This window comes from Pelobates fuscus, chromosome 5, assembly GCF_036172605.1.
Source record: "Pelobates fuscus isolate aPelFus1 chromosome 5, aPelFus1.pri, whole genome shotgun sequence".
Lineage (NCBI taxonomy): Eukaryota > Metazoa > Chordata > Amphibia > Anura > Pelobatidae > Pelobates > Pelobates fuscus.
The window spans coordinates 322270647-322285019 of record NC_086321.1 but is presented as its reverse complement, the minus strand read 5'-3'; the positions used below and the strand labels follow the sequence as shown (position 1 = coordinate 322285019).

The window sequence follows — 14373 nt, the reverse complement described above, 5'->3', positions numbered from 1 at the left end:
CTGCCTTGGGCTAAAAATGGTGACCCTATGTAGGAGGAACAGTCCCTATTCTGCTCCGTGTCAGTGTGTATCAGGGTCCCTGAGGACAGGTGTCAATCCATATCTGCCAAGTGACCCTATGTAGGGGGAACAGTCCCTATTCTGCTCTGTGTCAGTGTGTATCAGTGTGTTAATGCAACTCTTCAGCATGAGGTTGTTTACTGGTTTGCTTATTGAGGCTTGGTGGAAGGGGTTTTCAATCACAATTTTTCCCCACCATAACCTATTTGGATTTTGCTTCCCAAGCACTACCAAGCCTCAATAAGCAAACCAGTAACCAACCTCATGCTGAAGAGTTGCATTAACAACGAAACAGCTGTCCATGAGTGGTTCACTGGTTTTGCATCTTTTCCTAAATTGTGTTCCAAGCAGTTGTATACTGCAAACACAAATTAAAAGGAATCCATGTTTAAAATGGAATGAGGCAAAATGTGATTCTTTGTTAAACTAATTTGCATATGCCCACCCAGAATCCTTTGCAGTTGTAACATCACTGCAGATTTGGAATTTCTGTGGGAAAAGCAAGTCTTATGGCTTGACTATCCACATTCTTCAGGTGGAAGGGGTTTTCAATCACAATTTTTCCCCACCATAACCTATTTGGATTTTGATATATATATATATATATATATATATATATATATATATATATGTGTGTGTGTGTGTGTGTGTGTGTGTGTGTGTATATATATATATATGTGTGTGTATATATATATATATATACACACGTGTGTGTGTGTGTGTATATATATATATGTGTGTGTATATATATATATATATATATACACACATGTATTATATATATAATACAGTACAAATTTTCCTAAAAAAATTGTGTATATATACACACACACACATTCTACATATATATTTAACTATTAACTACATAATTATTTGATTTTATTAACCCCTTAAGGACACATGACATGTGTGACATGTCATGATTCCCTTTTATTCCAGACGTTTGGTCCTTAAGGGGTTAATTATAATTCAAGGGAAGTTTAGAAATACCCAATGTTAACATTGTTTTGTGAAAATGCAAATATTGTATTCCTCAAACTGTGTACTTTGTCTTGAAGAGATATTGCAAACTGACAAGGTGTTGGAAATTGAACATTTTGTTTTTCATACATGTTTCTTTAAGTAATAACTTCTTACTTACCTTCAGTGCATATTATGTTTAAGCCATTTTGTCCCAGACGAATTACAATAACAATAATGCATAAACATAAACCTTTTGTGTGAATTGCCCCATTTTTTTATAAAAAGGTGTAGATTGGGGGGCGTGGCCTGACAGCTCAACTGAACGGTCGCATGAGCTGTTAGCTCCTCCGTGAACCGACCTTTCATAGCGATAATCTGCCTATACTACCCACCGGAACGTACAGGAGGAAGAAAATATCAGCATGGCATCGAAATCAGCCAAAAAACCCAGGCACAAGCAAACCGTGCTGTATGTCCAGGAGCTATCCTCGCCGAACCTACAGACCCAAGATGGCGCCGGAATGGCGAGATCCCCGGTGGCACGCTCTGACACCAGCGACCTCACCTCGGTCTCTGAGCCGGCGGCTGCACCAGCCACGGATCTCTCGATCCACAAAATGCTGCAGGCAATGCAGGCATCACTACAATCCGAAATGTCCAAAATGGCGCGGGACATCAGATCAGACATCCAAGCACTGGGGGACAGGACGTCCCGCCTAGAAGACAAATCAGAGGAGATAATATCTGCACACAACACCTTGGCAGATGCCTACGCAGACATAAAGGAGCAATTGCATCGCCTAACAGAAAAAGTAGCGGATCATGAGGATAGGGATAGGCGCAGTAATATCCGCCTCCGCGGCATTCCTGAGGCCGTTTTACCCCAAGATCTCCAGGCCTATGCCACAAGTCTCTTCCAACATCTAGTCCCAGACCTTACACAAAGAGACTTCCTCATTGACCGTATACACAGGCTGCCTAAACCGAAGTCTCTGCCTGCGACGGTCCCGAGGGACACAATAGCAAAGCTGCACTACTTTACCACTAAAGACTGCATTATGAGAGCCTCCAGATGCACACAGGATCTACCAGAGCAATTTGCAGCAGTCCAGCTCTACACGGATCTCTCCGCCTCCACGCTGTCTAAGTGAAGAGAACTTACCAGCATCACCAAAGCCCTACGTGACGCAAACGTCCTATACCGCTGGGGATTCCCAACCCGCCTGATTGTACGGCGCAATGGCGTGGACCGCCATATTACCAACATAGAAGAGGGAAGAAGATCTCTAGCGGAGTGGAACATCGCCCTACCACCGCAGCATGACAGGGACACCCCACCTGAACGCAGGAGACCCGCGTGGAAAGTGCCACACGATTGGAATGTTGCAGCTTCAGCTAAGTGACTCTCACACCAACATCTACGCTGCCTTTCCTTCTATACATGAGGGCATATTGACCCGACACTTTCCCTGTTTATATACCTCTTTTTTTTCACTTTTTCAAGTACTGACCTCACAGTCTTGCTCTATTTTTTTTCTTTTTTGGGTTTTCCTATGCTTTTCTTAAGGACTGCTGGCGAGCTATTTTGGAATGTTTCTGTACCTGTGCTGCTAACTTAGTCGATGGGGATGGGATGGTTGACAACCGCTGTATTTATTGGGCCTCGCAGCCGTGGCGGGACCCTTGAGTCGGGTCCTCTCACGGCGGCGATGCAAAGAAACTGGATCACGTCTTGTGCCACACACCCACGGCTATCTCTGTGGAATGCCCCATACCACAAGGAACGTTAACTGCTAGTATGGCAGGGTTCACGAGATTCCACGCCGTCCCCCCCGCAGCCTTACCTAGTTGTAGCACCAACCCACAGGATCAGAGGCCAGTACAGAGAAACACCATGCCTTAGAGCAGAAGTTAAGCTCTGATGGCTACGAGGGCCGACCACGGTGTGGTTTGCCACAATTTCCCCCACCAGGCTCAGAGGAGCCATGTTTTTACCATCTCAGCTGCAAGGCACTCTCTTTGACTGCCTTTTGTATATAGTTTTTATCACCCAGTTTTCATACCAAGAGACCCCTTCCTGGTACTTACCCCATTACCCCAACTCCCCTATCCCAATATGGTATCACATAAGGCGCAAGACACCCGCCAAACAACAAATAGTGACTTATGCACAATTTGACCACGCTATAACTCTGACAGGGTCATATAGTATTGGGCGTACAAATCTGTTACCCGCCACTTCCCCGATGGAAAGGAAACTCAGCCTCTCACCACTTCGCCCCTGCGACATGCGCTGCATCACAATGCTGCTACTCTCGCAACAAATTTCACGACACACCAACTACAACACCTTTACACCTCCAAATTACGATAGACACTCGCCCTGCAGCGAGCTCAACACAGCCGCCCGCCCTCATACACTTTAATGACACTCAATATCTTGACCTTAAATGTTAAAGGACTAAACACACCACACAAACGACGACTGACACTGGAAGAAGCGAAAAAGCACAAGGCCCACGTAGTGTTCCTCCAAGAAACACTTCAAATGGGGACACCGTCCCAAATTCGGTTCTAAATGATGCCCCCACGACTACCACTCATGCTTCCAGACGAAAAAGAGAGGGGTATCTATACTGATAAATAACTCGGTGGCATTTTCCTTCATCAAAAAAATAAGTGACAGACAGGGGCGATATCTCCTACTCCAATGCCTCATTAACAATGAGCCTTATACGTTCCTCAATATATATGGCCCACACACAAACCAGACGGAATTTCTAGAAACAGTGTTTGCCCTGGCCACTCTACATAGACTCGGGGAACTCATAATGGGAGGAGATACTAATTTCCTCCTAGACTGCTCAATAGACACATCCTCATCGCATAAAATCACCGCATCATCAGCACGCACACTTAACAAGGCTACGCCCTCACTTTGTCGCCTAATCTTAAATAATAACTTCCTTGACCCGTGGAGGATTCTCCACCCCTTGGAACGAGACTACACGTTCCACTCTCCGGTGCACAACACTTACACGAGGATAGACAGGTTCCTTATACCTTCCACGACGATACATAGAGTAGTAAAGACCCAAATTGGTTTGATAACCTGGTCAGACCATGCCCCTGTGTTACTGACCATAACGGAACAATTCCCCGCTTCAGGCAAAGGATCTTGGAGACTGAATGATTCCTTGTTAATAGACACGATACTCATAGAACAACTCACAGCAGACATCACCTCCTATTTCTGTACAAATTCGACCCCCGACGTAGACATAACGACCATCTGGCAGGCACACAAAGCAGTTATACGCGGACTCCTAATCAGAGCGGGTAGCTATGCCAAAAAACAAAGACTCAAAGAATATACTGCACTAATCTCAGAGATCACAAACCTCACGCACAAAAACAAATCAGCCCCAACGCAATCCCTACAACACCAACTATTAACATTACAATCCAAACTCAGGGACATAGAACTTCGGAAAACGACTCATATGCTTCAGCGCTTTAATTATAACTTTTTTACACAAGGAAACAGACATAGTGGAGGTGTTTGCAACCTACTATAGCATGCTATATAATCTCAAAGACGACCCTGAAGCAACTCCTCCACCTAAATCGGCCATAGAGGATTTCCTGGCTAAGGCAAACCTCCCCAAATTGACACCAGAAGATATAACCTCCCTTTCTGCACCATTCACCATAAAGGAAATAGAACGAACAATTCAGCACCTCCCTAAACACAAGTCGCCTGGTCCTGACGGATACACTAATTTTTACTATCAAACTTTTGCATCCACTCTATCACCTCACTTGCTCATACTATTCAATCACTGTTTTGCTCAGGGTGCCCTGCCCCCTGAAATGCTGAGAGATTTTCCCGAAACCAGGGAAATCTCCAACACATTGCCCTAACTTCAGGCCCATCTCCTTGCTCAACGGAGACGTCAAATTATATGCTAAGCTCCTAGCCAACCGCCTCTCCAATATACTTCCAAAGCTTACCCATAATGATCAATCTGGCTGGGCTCGGACAATACCAGGAAAATCCTGAATATTTTAGCACATACGACTGCCAACCGCGGAGAAGGCCTCCTCCTAGCGCTAGACGCGGAGAAGGCCTTCGACAGGCTCAATTGGGACTATATGAGAATGGTCCTACAAGCTTTTGGCTTTACACCCCCACTACTTTCTGGAATTATGGCTCTATATAACGGACCATCGGCACAAGTAGGTAATGCGGGTTTCCTGTCCACCCCCTTCAATATTTCTAACGGTACTAGGCAGGGCTGCCCTCTCTCACCACTGTTATTTGTTCTTTGCCTGGAACCACTGGCCTATGTCATCAGGCACCACCCTGACATTAAAGGCATGTTGATAGGCACATACGAGTATCTATGTTATCTATGTTCGCGGACGACATTTTCTTGACACTAAGCAATGTAGAGACGTCCCTGCCGACCTTACTACAACTTATAAGCGAATATGGTGTATTATCGTACTATAAATGAAACCAAGCCAAGACCCAGGCCCTACCTGTAGGCCTACAACGAGCCACGATTACAGGGCTGGTTGAGGAATACAGATTCGACTGGCGAAAAGACCACATCACATATTTGGGGGTAAAAATAGCACCCACAGTGGACCAAATATTTCATTATAATTATAGACCACTAATCCTAATGTGCAAAGCTGAATGTAACAAATGGAAACCGGTGAAACTGTCTTGGTTAGGCAGGATTAACACCATCAAAATGGTCCTAATCCCAAAACTACCATACGTATTCCGTCTATTGCAGATACAAGCCCCGCCTTCCTTTTTTAAAACTCTTCAGCAGATAATATCCAAATTTATCTGGGATTCCTGAAGACCCAGACTATCACACCGCACCCTACAACTGGCCACAGCAAAGGGCGGAGTCGGTCTACCGGACGTACACGCCTATTACAAAGCAGCTATTTTAGAAGCAGCGGTAAAGTTGCACACCCACAAGGGAACGCACCAATGGGTTGATATGGAGGTAGCATACTCCGGTCAGATGCCTCTGGTTGACATATTGTGGACCCCCACATCCTATCGTCCCAAAGTCAAATCCCTACTACCGACCACTTTACTAACTCTACGCCACTGGGATGCACTACATCACAAACACAATCCTACCCACAAATTTCACCCTCGCATGCCACTGTCGGCATTTAAGGCAATCTCACCCTGGCTCTCACTTGACTTGGCCAAACTGGGAATTACCCACGTAAACCAAGTTATGCAGGGTAACCTCATTAAATCCTTCCCAGACCTACAGAAGGAATTCAAACTCGCTAATTCCTCAGTGTTTGCCTACTTGCAACTTAAGGGTATAATTTAATTACATGTAATGCGAGATCAGGCGCCCTTAGCCCCAGGTTTCAAAGACATGGCAGCACTGTACGACAGATGCTGGCAAGCTCCAAACAAACACAAATCTCTATCCCTCTGCTACCAGTTGACCCTAGAGGTCACAATCACAGTTACCCCGAATTTTGTGACCCAATGGCTCAAAGAGAGTGATGATTTATTGATTGAAACTGAAGTGTTGGCATCCCCACGGGCTCTCACAGACCTTACACGATGCTACTCCCATGTGGAGGAGCATAAGAAATTGGTATATAGGTGGTACTTAACACCCCATAGACTCCACTTGATGTTCAACGAGGTGCCTCCCTACTGCTGGAGATGTGGGACCGAACGAGGCACAATGCTCTACATCTGGTGGACATGTCCACGAATACGGCCCCTGTGGGTAGAAGCACAGACTATTTTACAATCCCTGGGCATCCCGTCACCACCTATAGATATACATACAGGCTTGTTCCTCTCATACCCGCACTCAACTCCAAAGTATGTGAAAAGTGTAATGGCCATTATTGTTCTGGCAGTAAGAAATTTAATAGCGACTCATTGGAAACAACCCCAATGTCCCTCCCGAACCCAACTAATAGACAAAATTCACCAGTACTATACATATGAGAGTATGTCAACAAAGTCTGCCGCTCAACAAAAAACTTTCCAGGGGGACTGGGCATCATGGCTAGACTTCAGGGCCAATTTGGCCATGGTTCCACCACCCTAAGCCGTTATGGCACTAACCAGGAAGAAGCCGACCCCTCCCTTCACACATGGCAGACCATGGAATCCCCGTCACGCGTACCGACCCCTAGAGATACGAATTGACCCTCTATAGAAGTAAGCATTGTCAAGGTATACACTCCAGAGGGTCTTGAGACCTATTTATTGGGGTCTTTATGCGCCGGAGTCAAGCGCTGTTATATACCATACCCTGTGGCGCTACGCGCTCACCCTTACCCCCCCCCCCCCCGACACTCCACCCCCCTTCGTTTTTCCCCAGTAGGGAAATCACAAAGGTGTAAACCTGCACTACTAACCATTCCAGTACTAATCGGTAATGATCAATTGAAGTAGGCAATAGATAGAAACTTCAAGGCGACACATGCAACCCTGAGGTGTACTTCGGGCCAACTATAGGTGCCCACATGCACTGCAGCCAAAAGAGTCCTCAGTACTATCACCAGCTCACCCCCTGATGTTTACATACCACGAAACAACGCAACTGCCGAGCTTCACTGTATGATGTAGTGAAACTTTTTGTTATATGCAATGAGATATCCCCCTCATCCCTCTTCCTTTCTGTACCCCATTTACTTTATGAAAATAAAAAATTGTCAATGGTAAAAAAAAGGTGTAGATTTAAAAAATTAATGTACTCATTGCTATGTTCACAGGATAATTCAATACCTCTGTTGTTAGTGTTGAGATGTGTGATAAAAGAATTGAGGGTATCCACTGTGCCTTTCCATATAAAAAATAAATCATCAATGTATCTAAAATAGGAGACCAGGTTTGACTCCCAGGCATGCCCACCCCAAATGGCGCTGGATTCCCAGTCGGCCAGAGCTTGGCATAACTGGGGGCAAACCTGGTCCCTATAGCATTACCTCTCTTTTGTAGATAAAATGAGTCAGAGAACAAAAAATAGTTATTTTTAAAAAATAATATAGCTTCTAAGATAAAATCGATTTGGGCATTTGGAATTTTTTTCTCATTAGATAAAATAGTTTTGATAGCTTGACATCCTATTATTGTAGATGGGGAAGAGACATCACATAAAAAATGAGGCAATGTTTCTACTAAGTCCCGCCCTCTTTGTATTATGCACACTAACTTGTGTCCCCATGGGTTTCCCCTTCGTTTTGTGTATTTCGTGACGCCGCCTGCCACCAGTCACGTAACCCACTTTTGTCACTTAGTTCTAGACGGCCAACCCTCTTTTTCACATCAAATTATATACAATAAAGTTAGTTACATGTATAAATTACATAGAAAGTCGTTTTATACAAACCTGTAAATATGAAAAATATGTTCCCACCCGATTGGCTACAGACCTATGATGTCATTCTGGCACCAATTTTACGTGTCCATACACTTATATAAACCCCCACCAGCCAGGTTCTGATTCCTACCACATTTGAAAAAGCCCTAATGGCAAAATGCGTTATGGTTGTTTAATTTATGTATTTTTTATTAATAAAAATATTTTTTGGTTATCACTTTATGCCACTTATCTTTTTTTTATCATGTCTTCATTGGATTTTTTCCCTGGCTTCCTGTTATCATTGCATGACTCCTAATATATCCTAATATATACCCACGTCTTCCTTTTTTTTTTTCCTTAAATTTAGAGAGAGTAACTCATGAATTCTCTAACAGTCTTAATTTGCCAAAAGGAATAAGAAGGTGTCATGAAAGCCAGATACATGTTTTTAAATAGCTATCTATTTGTATTCATCTCTACATTTCAGTTGATGCCTTACCCTGAGTATGATTTGCAACTCACCAACACCTACCACTTGTAACTAACTTTAATAGGCATCAGGGGAATTAATGCAGGTGATCAGTAGGAACCATATAAAGGTACCATTAAATAAAACAGTAAGCAAGGAAAATACTGTAATGTCTTTATTTTATTCCAGCCCCATATGCATGAGTTGAACCAGTCAACAGATAACCAAAGCTCACCACAGCATGTATGTATTTTTATAGCTCGAAGAAGAGAACTTATGAGTCTCACATAAGGGTTGGGAAAGGCATACGCTGTCAATAACTTTCTGAATTGGAGAACTTGTGCAACAGTGATTAGTAACATGACCCAACCTTACAGATGGCAGATTGTTCTTTATTCTTATTGCTGGTTGTATGTGTTCATTCACATTTGTTGGCTCAAGAGAAGTTGCAATACTATATTACCTGTTTCAACTCTTTTGCATACATTTTTGATGACGCATTTTCATCAACAGAATAGTGCCAAAAAGAGCCTATTAATTTGCAAACATTATTAATACAAACTGTAAATATAATTTTATTGGTTTATAAAAGCTGTCAAGAGTTAACACAGTTGGTCCTAAAAGCAAAAACTTGTATAGGGTCTCACATGACCTTGGGTGAGAACCAACAGCAGCATAAGTAGGGACATGCATGTCCAAGTATGGCAAATATTTGTAATAGGCACTCCTCAGATTTCCTCCATCTTAGTATGCATTATGGGAGGCAGACCAGTTGTCACCAAATCAATGGGGCTAGCTGTTTTGCTACATTTAAAAACCTAATTGTGAGGGACTTATTGTAGCCTTTCAAGCTCGCACCTATGTGGCTCCATCACACAACCACAGCAACTTAAGTTGCTGTGGTTGTGTGATGGAGCCACATAGGTGCTAGCTTGAAAGGTGGAGGGAAATCTGAAAACCTTTCAAGCTCCCCTGATGTTGCACCAGGGACATGCACACCACAAATGGTTGAGAGTGCCCTGTCCTTGAGAGCAATGCCAGCAGGTCCCATCATGAGAGGGTTCAACTGTTTGCAAAAAAACTGAAAGGAGGAGGGGGAGGTGCAATACTAAAATCACAATTTGCAAGCCATCTCCTAAATTTTACATTAAATTGTGGTATTGGGTGGTCCACAATATGGGACAATGCCTTGAGGTCGAGGCCAGGATTACAAGTTAGGAATTCTAGTGGATAGGGGAAGGAGAGGGGCTCATGTTTTTGAGTGTTGGAGTGCCACATTTGCAAGTCTTCCAGTGGATTACACAATAGGGCAGAGATGTGCTACTTTAATATGTTTACCATTATTATACAACTGTGGTCATGGCCCATCAGTAGATGGGTAATTCTATGGAGGTATTCGGTAAGTCTAATAGAGATTTCACCTGGCAGATGAAAGCTATAATGAAGACTAAAAAAAAATAAGAATGCAGAGAGTTAATAAATAGGGGAGAGATGCAACAGTGACACTATCACAAATTGTCACTCTAAATATTATTAATAATATACCAATACATACTACATCTTTAATATCTGTCTTTGTAAAAAATATTTTTGTATGGCTACTACAATTTCTTTATTCCGAAGGCTGTAGATTAACGGGTTAAACAATGGGGTAAATACAGTATACAGAAGTGATACAGTCTTATTTATAGAAACAGAGTGACCTCTGAAAGGTACCATGTATTTAATGATCAAAGTTCCATAATATGCAGACACAACTGACAAATGGGAGCTGCACGTGGAGAAGGCCTTCTTTCTTCCTTTAGTAGAAGGGATATTCATGATTGTGAAGAAAATATAAACATACGTTACAACAATAAAAATGAATGGCAAGACTACAGTGGGAATAGAGCTCACAAACACCTCCCTTTCCACCAGAGTGGTGTCTGAACAGGAAAGTTCCATTAGTGGAGCAAAGTCACAGTAGAAATGATCAATCACATTGTCACCACAAAAATGTAAATGAAACACTGGAATAACTGCCATTAAAGGAAGCATTGTACCAAAAGTCCAAGAGAAAAAAACAAGAATTAGACAAAATGTGTGGCTCATAATTGAGAAATAACGCAGTGGGATGCAAATGGCAAGATATCGATCATAAGACATCACCATGAGAAGGAAACATTCGGCGATAGTTGAGGAACATAATAGGTAAAATTGTGTGAGGCAGCCATTTACGGACATAGTGCTGCCCTCTTCTACTATGACCCGTAACATATTTGGGACAGCGTTTGTGGTGAGCAGCACATCGCAAAATGATAAGTGACTGAGAAAAAAATACATCGGGGATTGAACATGATGACTTGTTAATACTAATACAATTATCATTAGATTTCCTCCTACTGTAAAAATATAAATGATCAGGAAAATAAAAAAGAGTAACAGTTTTAAAGTGTGAAGGTTTTCAAATCCCAAAATCAGAAATTCTGTAATGGTTGTCAAATTTCTTAGATAGGTATCCTGAGGATAACAAATAATAGAATTTGCAATTATTACATAATTTGTGTGCATGTGTTGAATACAGTTTTTAAAGCAGCTCTGTCACCACAATATCATTTATTTTATAATGATAAAATCCTTATAAAATACTCATATCGACTGCCTTGGAATATCATTGTAAATTTAACTTTATTATAAAGTCCCTACTTTGTCCTCTGGTCATGGCTGAAGTTGACGAAACCTGACAAAAAAAAAATCGTAAAGCTTCTGCCCCCCAAGATTTGTCAAAATAGGCATCTTCCTGCGTATTCTCTGCAAAGACCTTCACATTCTATTCTCAAACAAACTTAAGTACATAAGTGACAAAAAGGAAGCACCAGGTGCTAAAGAAAGGAGATGGCATAATCAAAGGAGAATTTCTGGTAAGTACAACTACTTCATGATTCTACTCTAGCCCAGCACACTGAAGGGGGGGATGTCACTTTAAGGAGCATTTGCAAAATACGTGTCAGACGCATAATGGAGTCAGAAATAAGATGAACTCAAAGTCAGTTTTTCCAAATTCATTTTTTCCTTGGAACCCTTTGAGTTAGTGTACCAACATCACCCCTCAAAGTAATTTTGCACCATACCACAAACCTTTTAATAGCAAAGTGTAATCTTTTCTATTTTTGGCTCAAATTTCTTCTATCTGGTTGACAATTGAATTTGCGTGTTTGCATTTAAATCAAGCCAGTTTTTATATTTTGTTTTGGTTGCAGAGTAAAGTAAGAATCCAGTTTCACACAAGTACATGCTGGAAAAAGGCAACAAAACGTTGATTGCCCGCTGTGACAACTATTCTTTGAGTAAACCACTGAAAAAAGCAAAAGCATTGTTGTCCAAGTTGACTATCAGAAGTAATATTGGTCAGATTTTGAAAAGTAGTACAAAGGTAGAAGCAGTGCTGTTTTATTTTCAGCTCTTTGTAAGTAAAGCACCCCTTGCTTTTTGGGTCAGCATTGGAGCAAAAGGCACTGTTGTATTGACCAGCACAATTTGGCCAAAAAATAAAAAAACAAGACTATCCTCAAATGCTACATTGGGTGCTAATCTAAATGACGGCACAATAAAACTAATCATTTACCTCCTATGTGAAGCCAGATTGGGCACATTAGCTGAAAGAATGAGAGGTTTCCTAAACGTGACTGTCCTGTATCAATGCTCAAAAGCAACTGAGTGAGTCTGAAATGGCCAACGGCAGGTAGAAATAAGATCTCGGTCTCACAATCTCAGGAACAGCGGGTAGCAGTGACCATCTTTGATGTGCCAAAATCTGCATCAGAACCCCAGTTTTGTTCTCACGGGACCCAAGGTTTCTGTGCAACACTAATTGTAAAACCCTACCCTAACTAACAAACATTGATTATAACATATTATATGTTAGAAATATATAATAACTCTCTCTCTCTCTCTCTCTCTCTCTCTCTCTCTCTCTATCTATATATATATATATATATATATATATATATACATATATAAAATAAATAAAACCAAAATTAATTAAAAAAAAACAATAAACTTCCCCCCCAAAATATATCTATGTGAGTAATTTTGTTCTAACTGTATTTTGAGATTAATATATATATTATTAATTAATATTATATATAAGCCTGTATATATATATATATATATATATATATATGCGGGCTTATGCAATGTATGATCAATTTACTGTATGATCATATACTGTAAATAAACCCCCCATTATTTTTGCCTAGATTAGGTGTTCTTAAAAAAAACTAATACAATCTGTGAGCTTTGAAGTTGCTGTTTAGTGGATGAGTGACTGTGCTGGATCTTGTATATTATATACATGTCTATAAATATACAAATAAATAAAAATTAGAAAAAATATATATATCCATAGAACTATGTCAATTATTACATAAATATACATGTAAAATTTAAATAGATATATACGTATATATATTTAAATTCTATGTGTATATTTATGTAATCTTTTTACATAATTATGTGATTTTTGTCGTTATAATTTGAGAGACCTGTCTAACAACCCAGCTCTATATTTAAACCTGTAACTTTACAATGCACCATAAAACCTATACGGGAAGAGGGGTGGTACTGTTTTACTCAGGAGACTTCGCTGAACACTAATATGTTTATTTTCCCCTCTGTTTCTTTCCCCCTGAACCTAATACACAGTTTGTAAAAATAAACAAACTTCACGACTAATCAAGGGTCTCTTTATGTCTGATCGAACGATGGATTCCCCACACTTTACCACACAATCAATAAAATATTTGTCGGCAAGAATTTAATAATAATAAATCTTTGTGAACGAAAATCCCAGAAAATATCATATAACACATTTATGTACACATCAGCTATACAAATTTTAAGTGCCTTGTATTAAAATGAAAATACAATAAGTACAAAAACACGATGGATGAAAAGTGGCTCAACACTTATGAGAGGAATCCCCTTAACCCGTCACCCACAATGAAATCAAACACACAAAAAATATATATAAGTGGAGCTCTAAAATACCTGGATGATAAAGTAGGCAAATAAATACAGTTGATGGGTAGCAAGTACAAATCTGTAAAGAATACAAAATAGTACAATAGTGCAGAAGGTATAGACTATAATAAAAAATGTGGGTGAAGAATATTTAACTCACAAGGACAAAGCCAATAGGTCACCTGGCTCAAGTGCGTAGCGCTTTTGGATCCTCCAGGGAGATCCACAGCCCTCTTCCATATCCTTGTAACCCATATGGTCCTCAGTAGGGAAAGGCAGGAAACTTGAGGGTATTTCGAAAATAAGTAAATTTATTTGATAAAATTAAAAAAAATAAAGTAAACTCTGATCAAATGATCAATAAACTATAGAAACAAATAGTTATTCAGTCCAAAAGACATTTCCCCATAAACCTGGCTTCCTCAGTTGGTGAATAATGTGAGTTAAAAGTTCCGTCTTTTAAATACCTTGTAGATTGAAAGATCACCGGCATCTGTGTTC

At 40.8% G+C, this 14373-nt stretch overlaps 1 protein-coding gene across 1 annotated transcript; it reads right to left on the bottom strand.

Annotated features, from left to right (window-relative positions):
• Positions 1-10425: 10425 nt before the first annotated feature.
• On the bottom strand, positions 10426-14127 carry LOC134610506 (olfactory receptor 11A1-like). Its single transcript, XM_063453473.1, has 3 exons — positions 14033-14127; positions 13900-13951; positions 10426-11370 (listed from the first exon to the last, which is right to left on the bottom strand). The coding sequence occupies exons 1-3, from the start codon at positions 14125-14127 to the stop codon at positions 10426-10428; spliced, it is 1092 nt and encodes a 363-aa protein (XP_063309543.1).
• Between the last annotated feature and the right edge of the window lie 246 nt (positions 14128-14373).

Bases quoted from the DNA above. Each gene is read 5' to 3' on its own strand.
- LOC134610506 (XM_063453473.1), bottom strand. From the start codon at position 14,127: ATGGGTTACAAGGATATGGAAGAGGGCTGTGGATCTCCCTGGAGGATC. The intron at 13,952-14,032 runs GTGAGTTAAATA...TATTCTTTACAG, and splicing joins GACCTATTGGCTTTGTCCTT to ATTTGTACTTGCTACCCATC. The intron at 11,371-13,899 runs GTATTTTAGAGC...TGTTATCCTCAG, and splicing joins TTGCCTACTTTATCATCCAG to GATACCTATCTAAGAAATTT.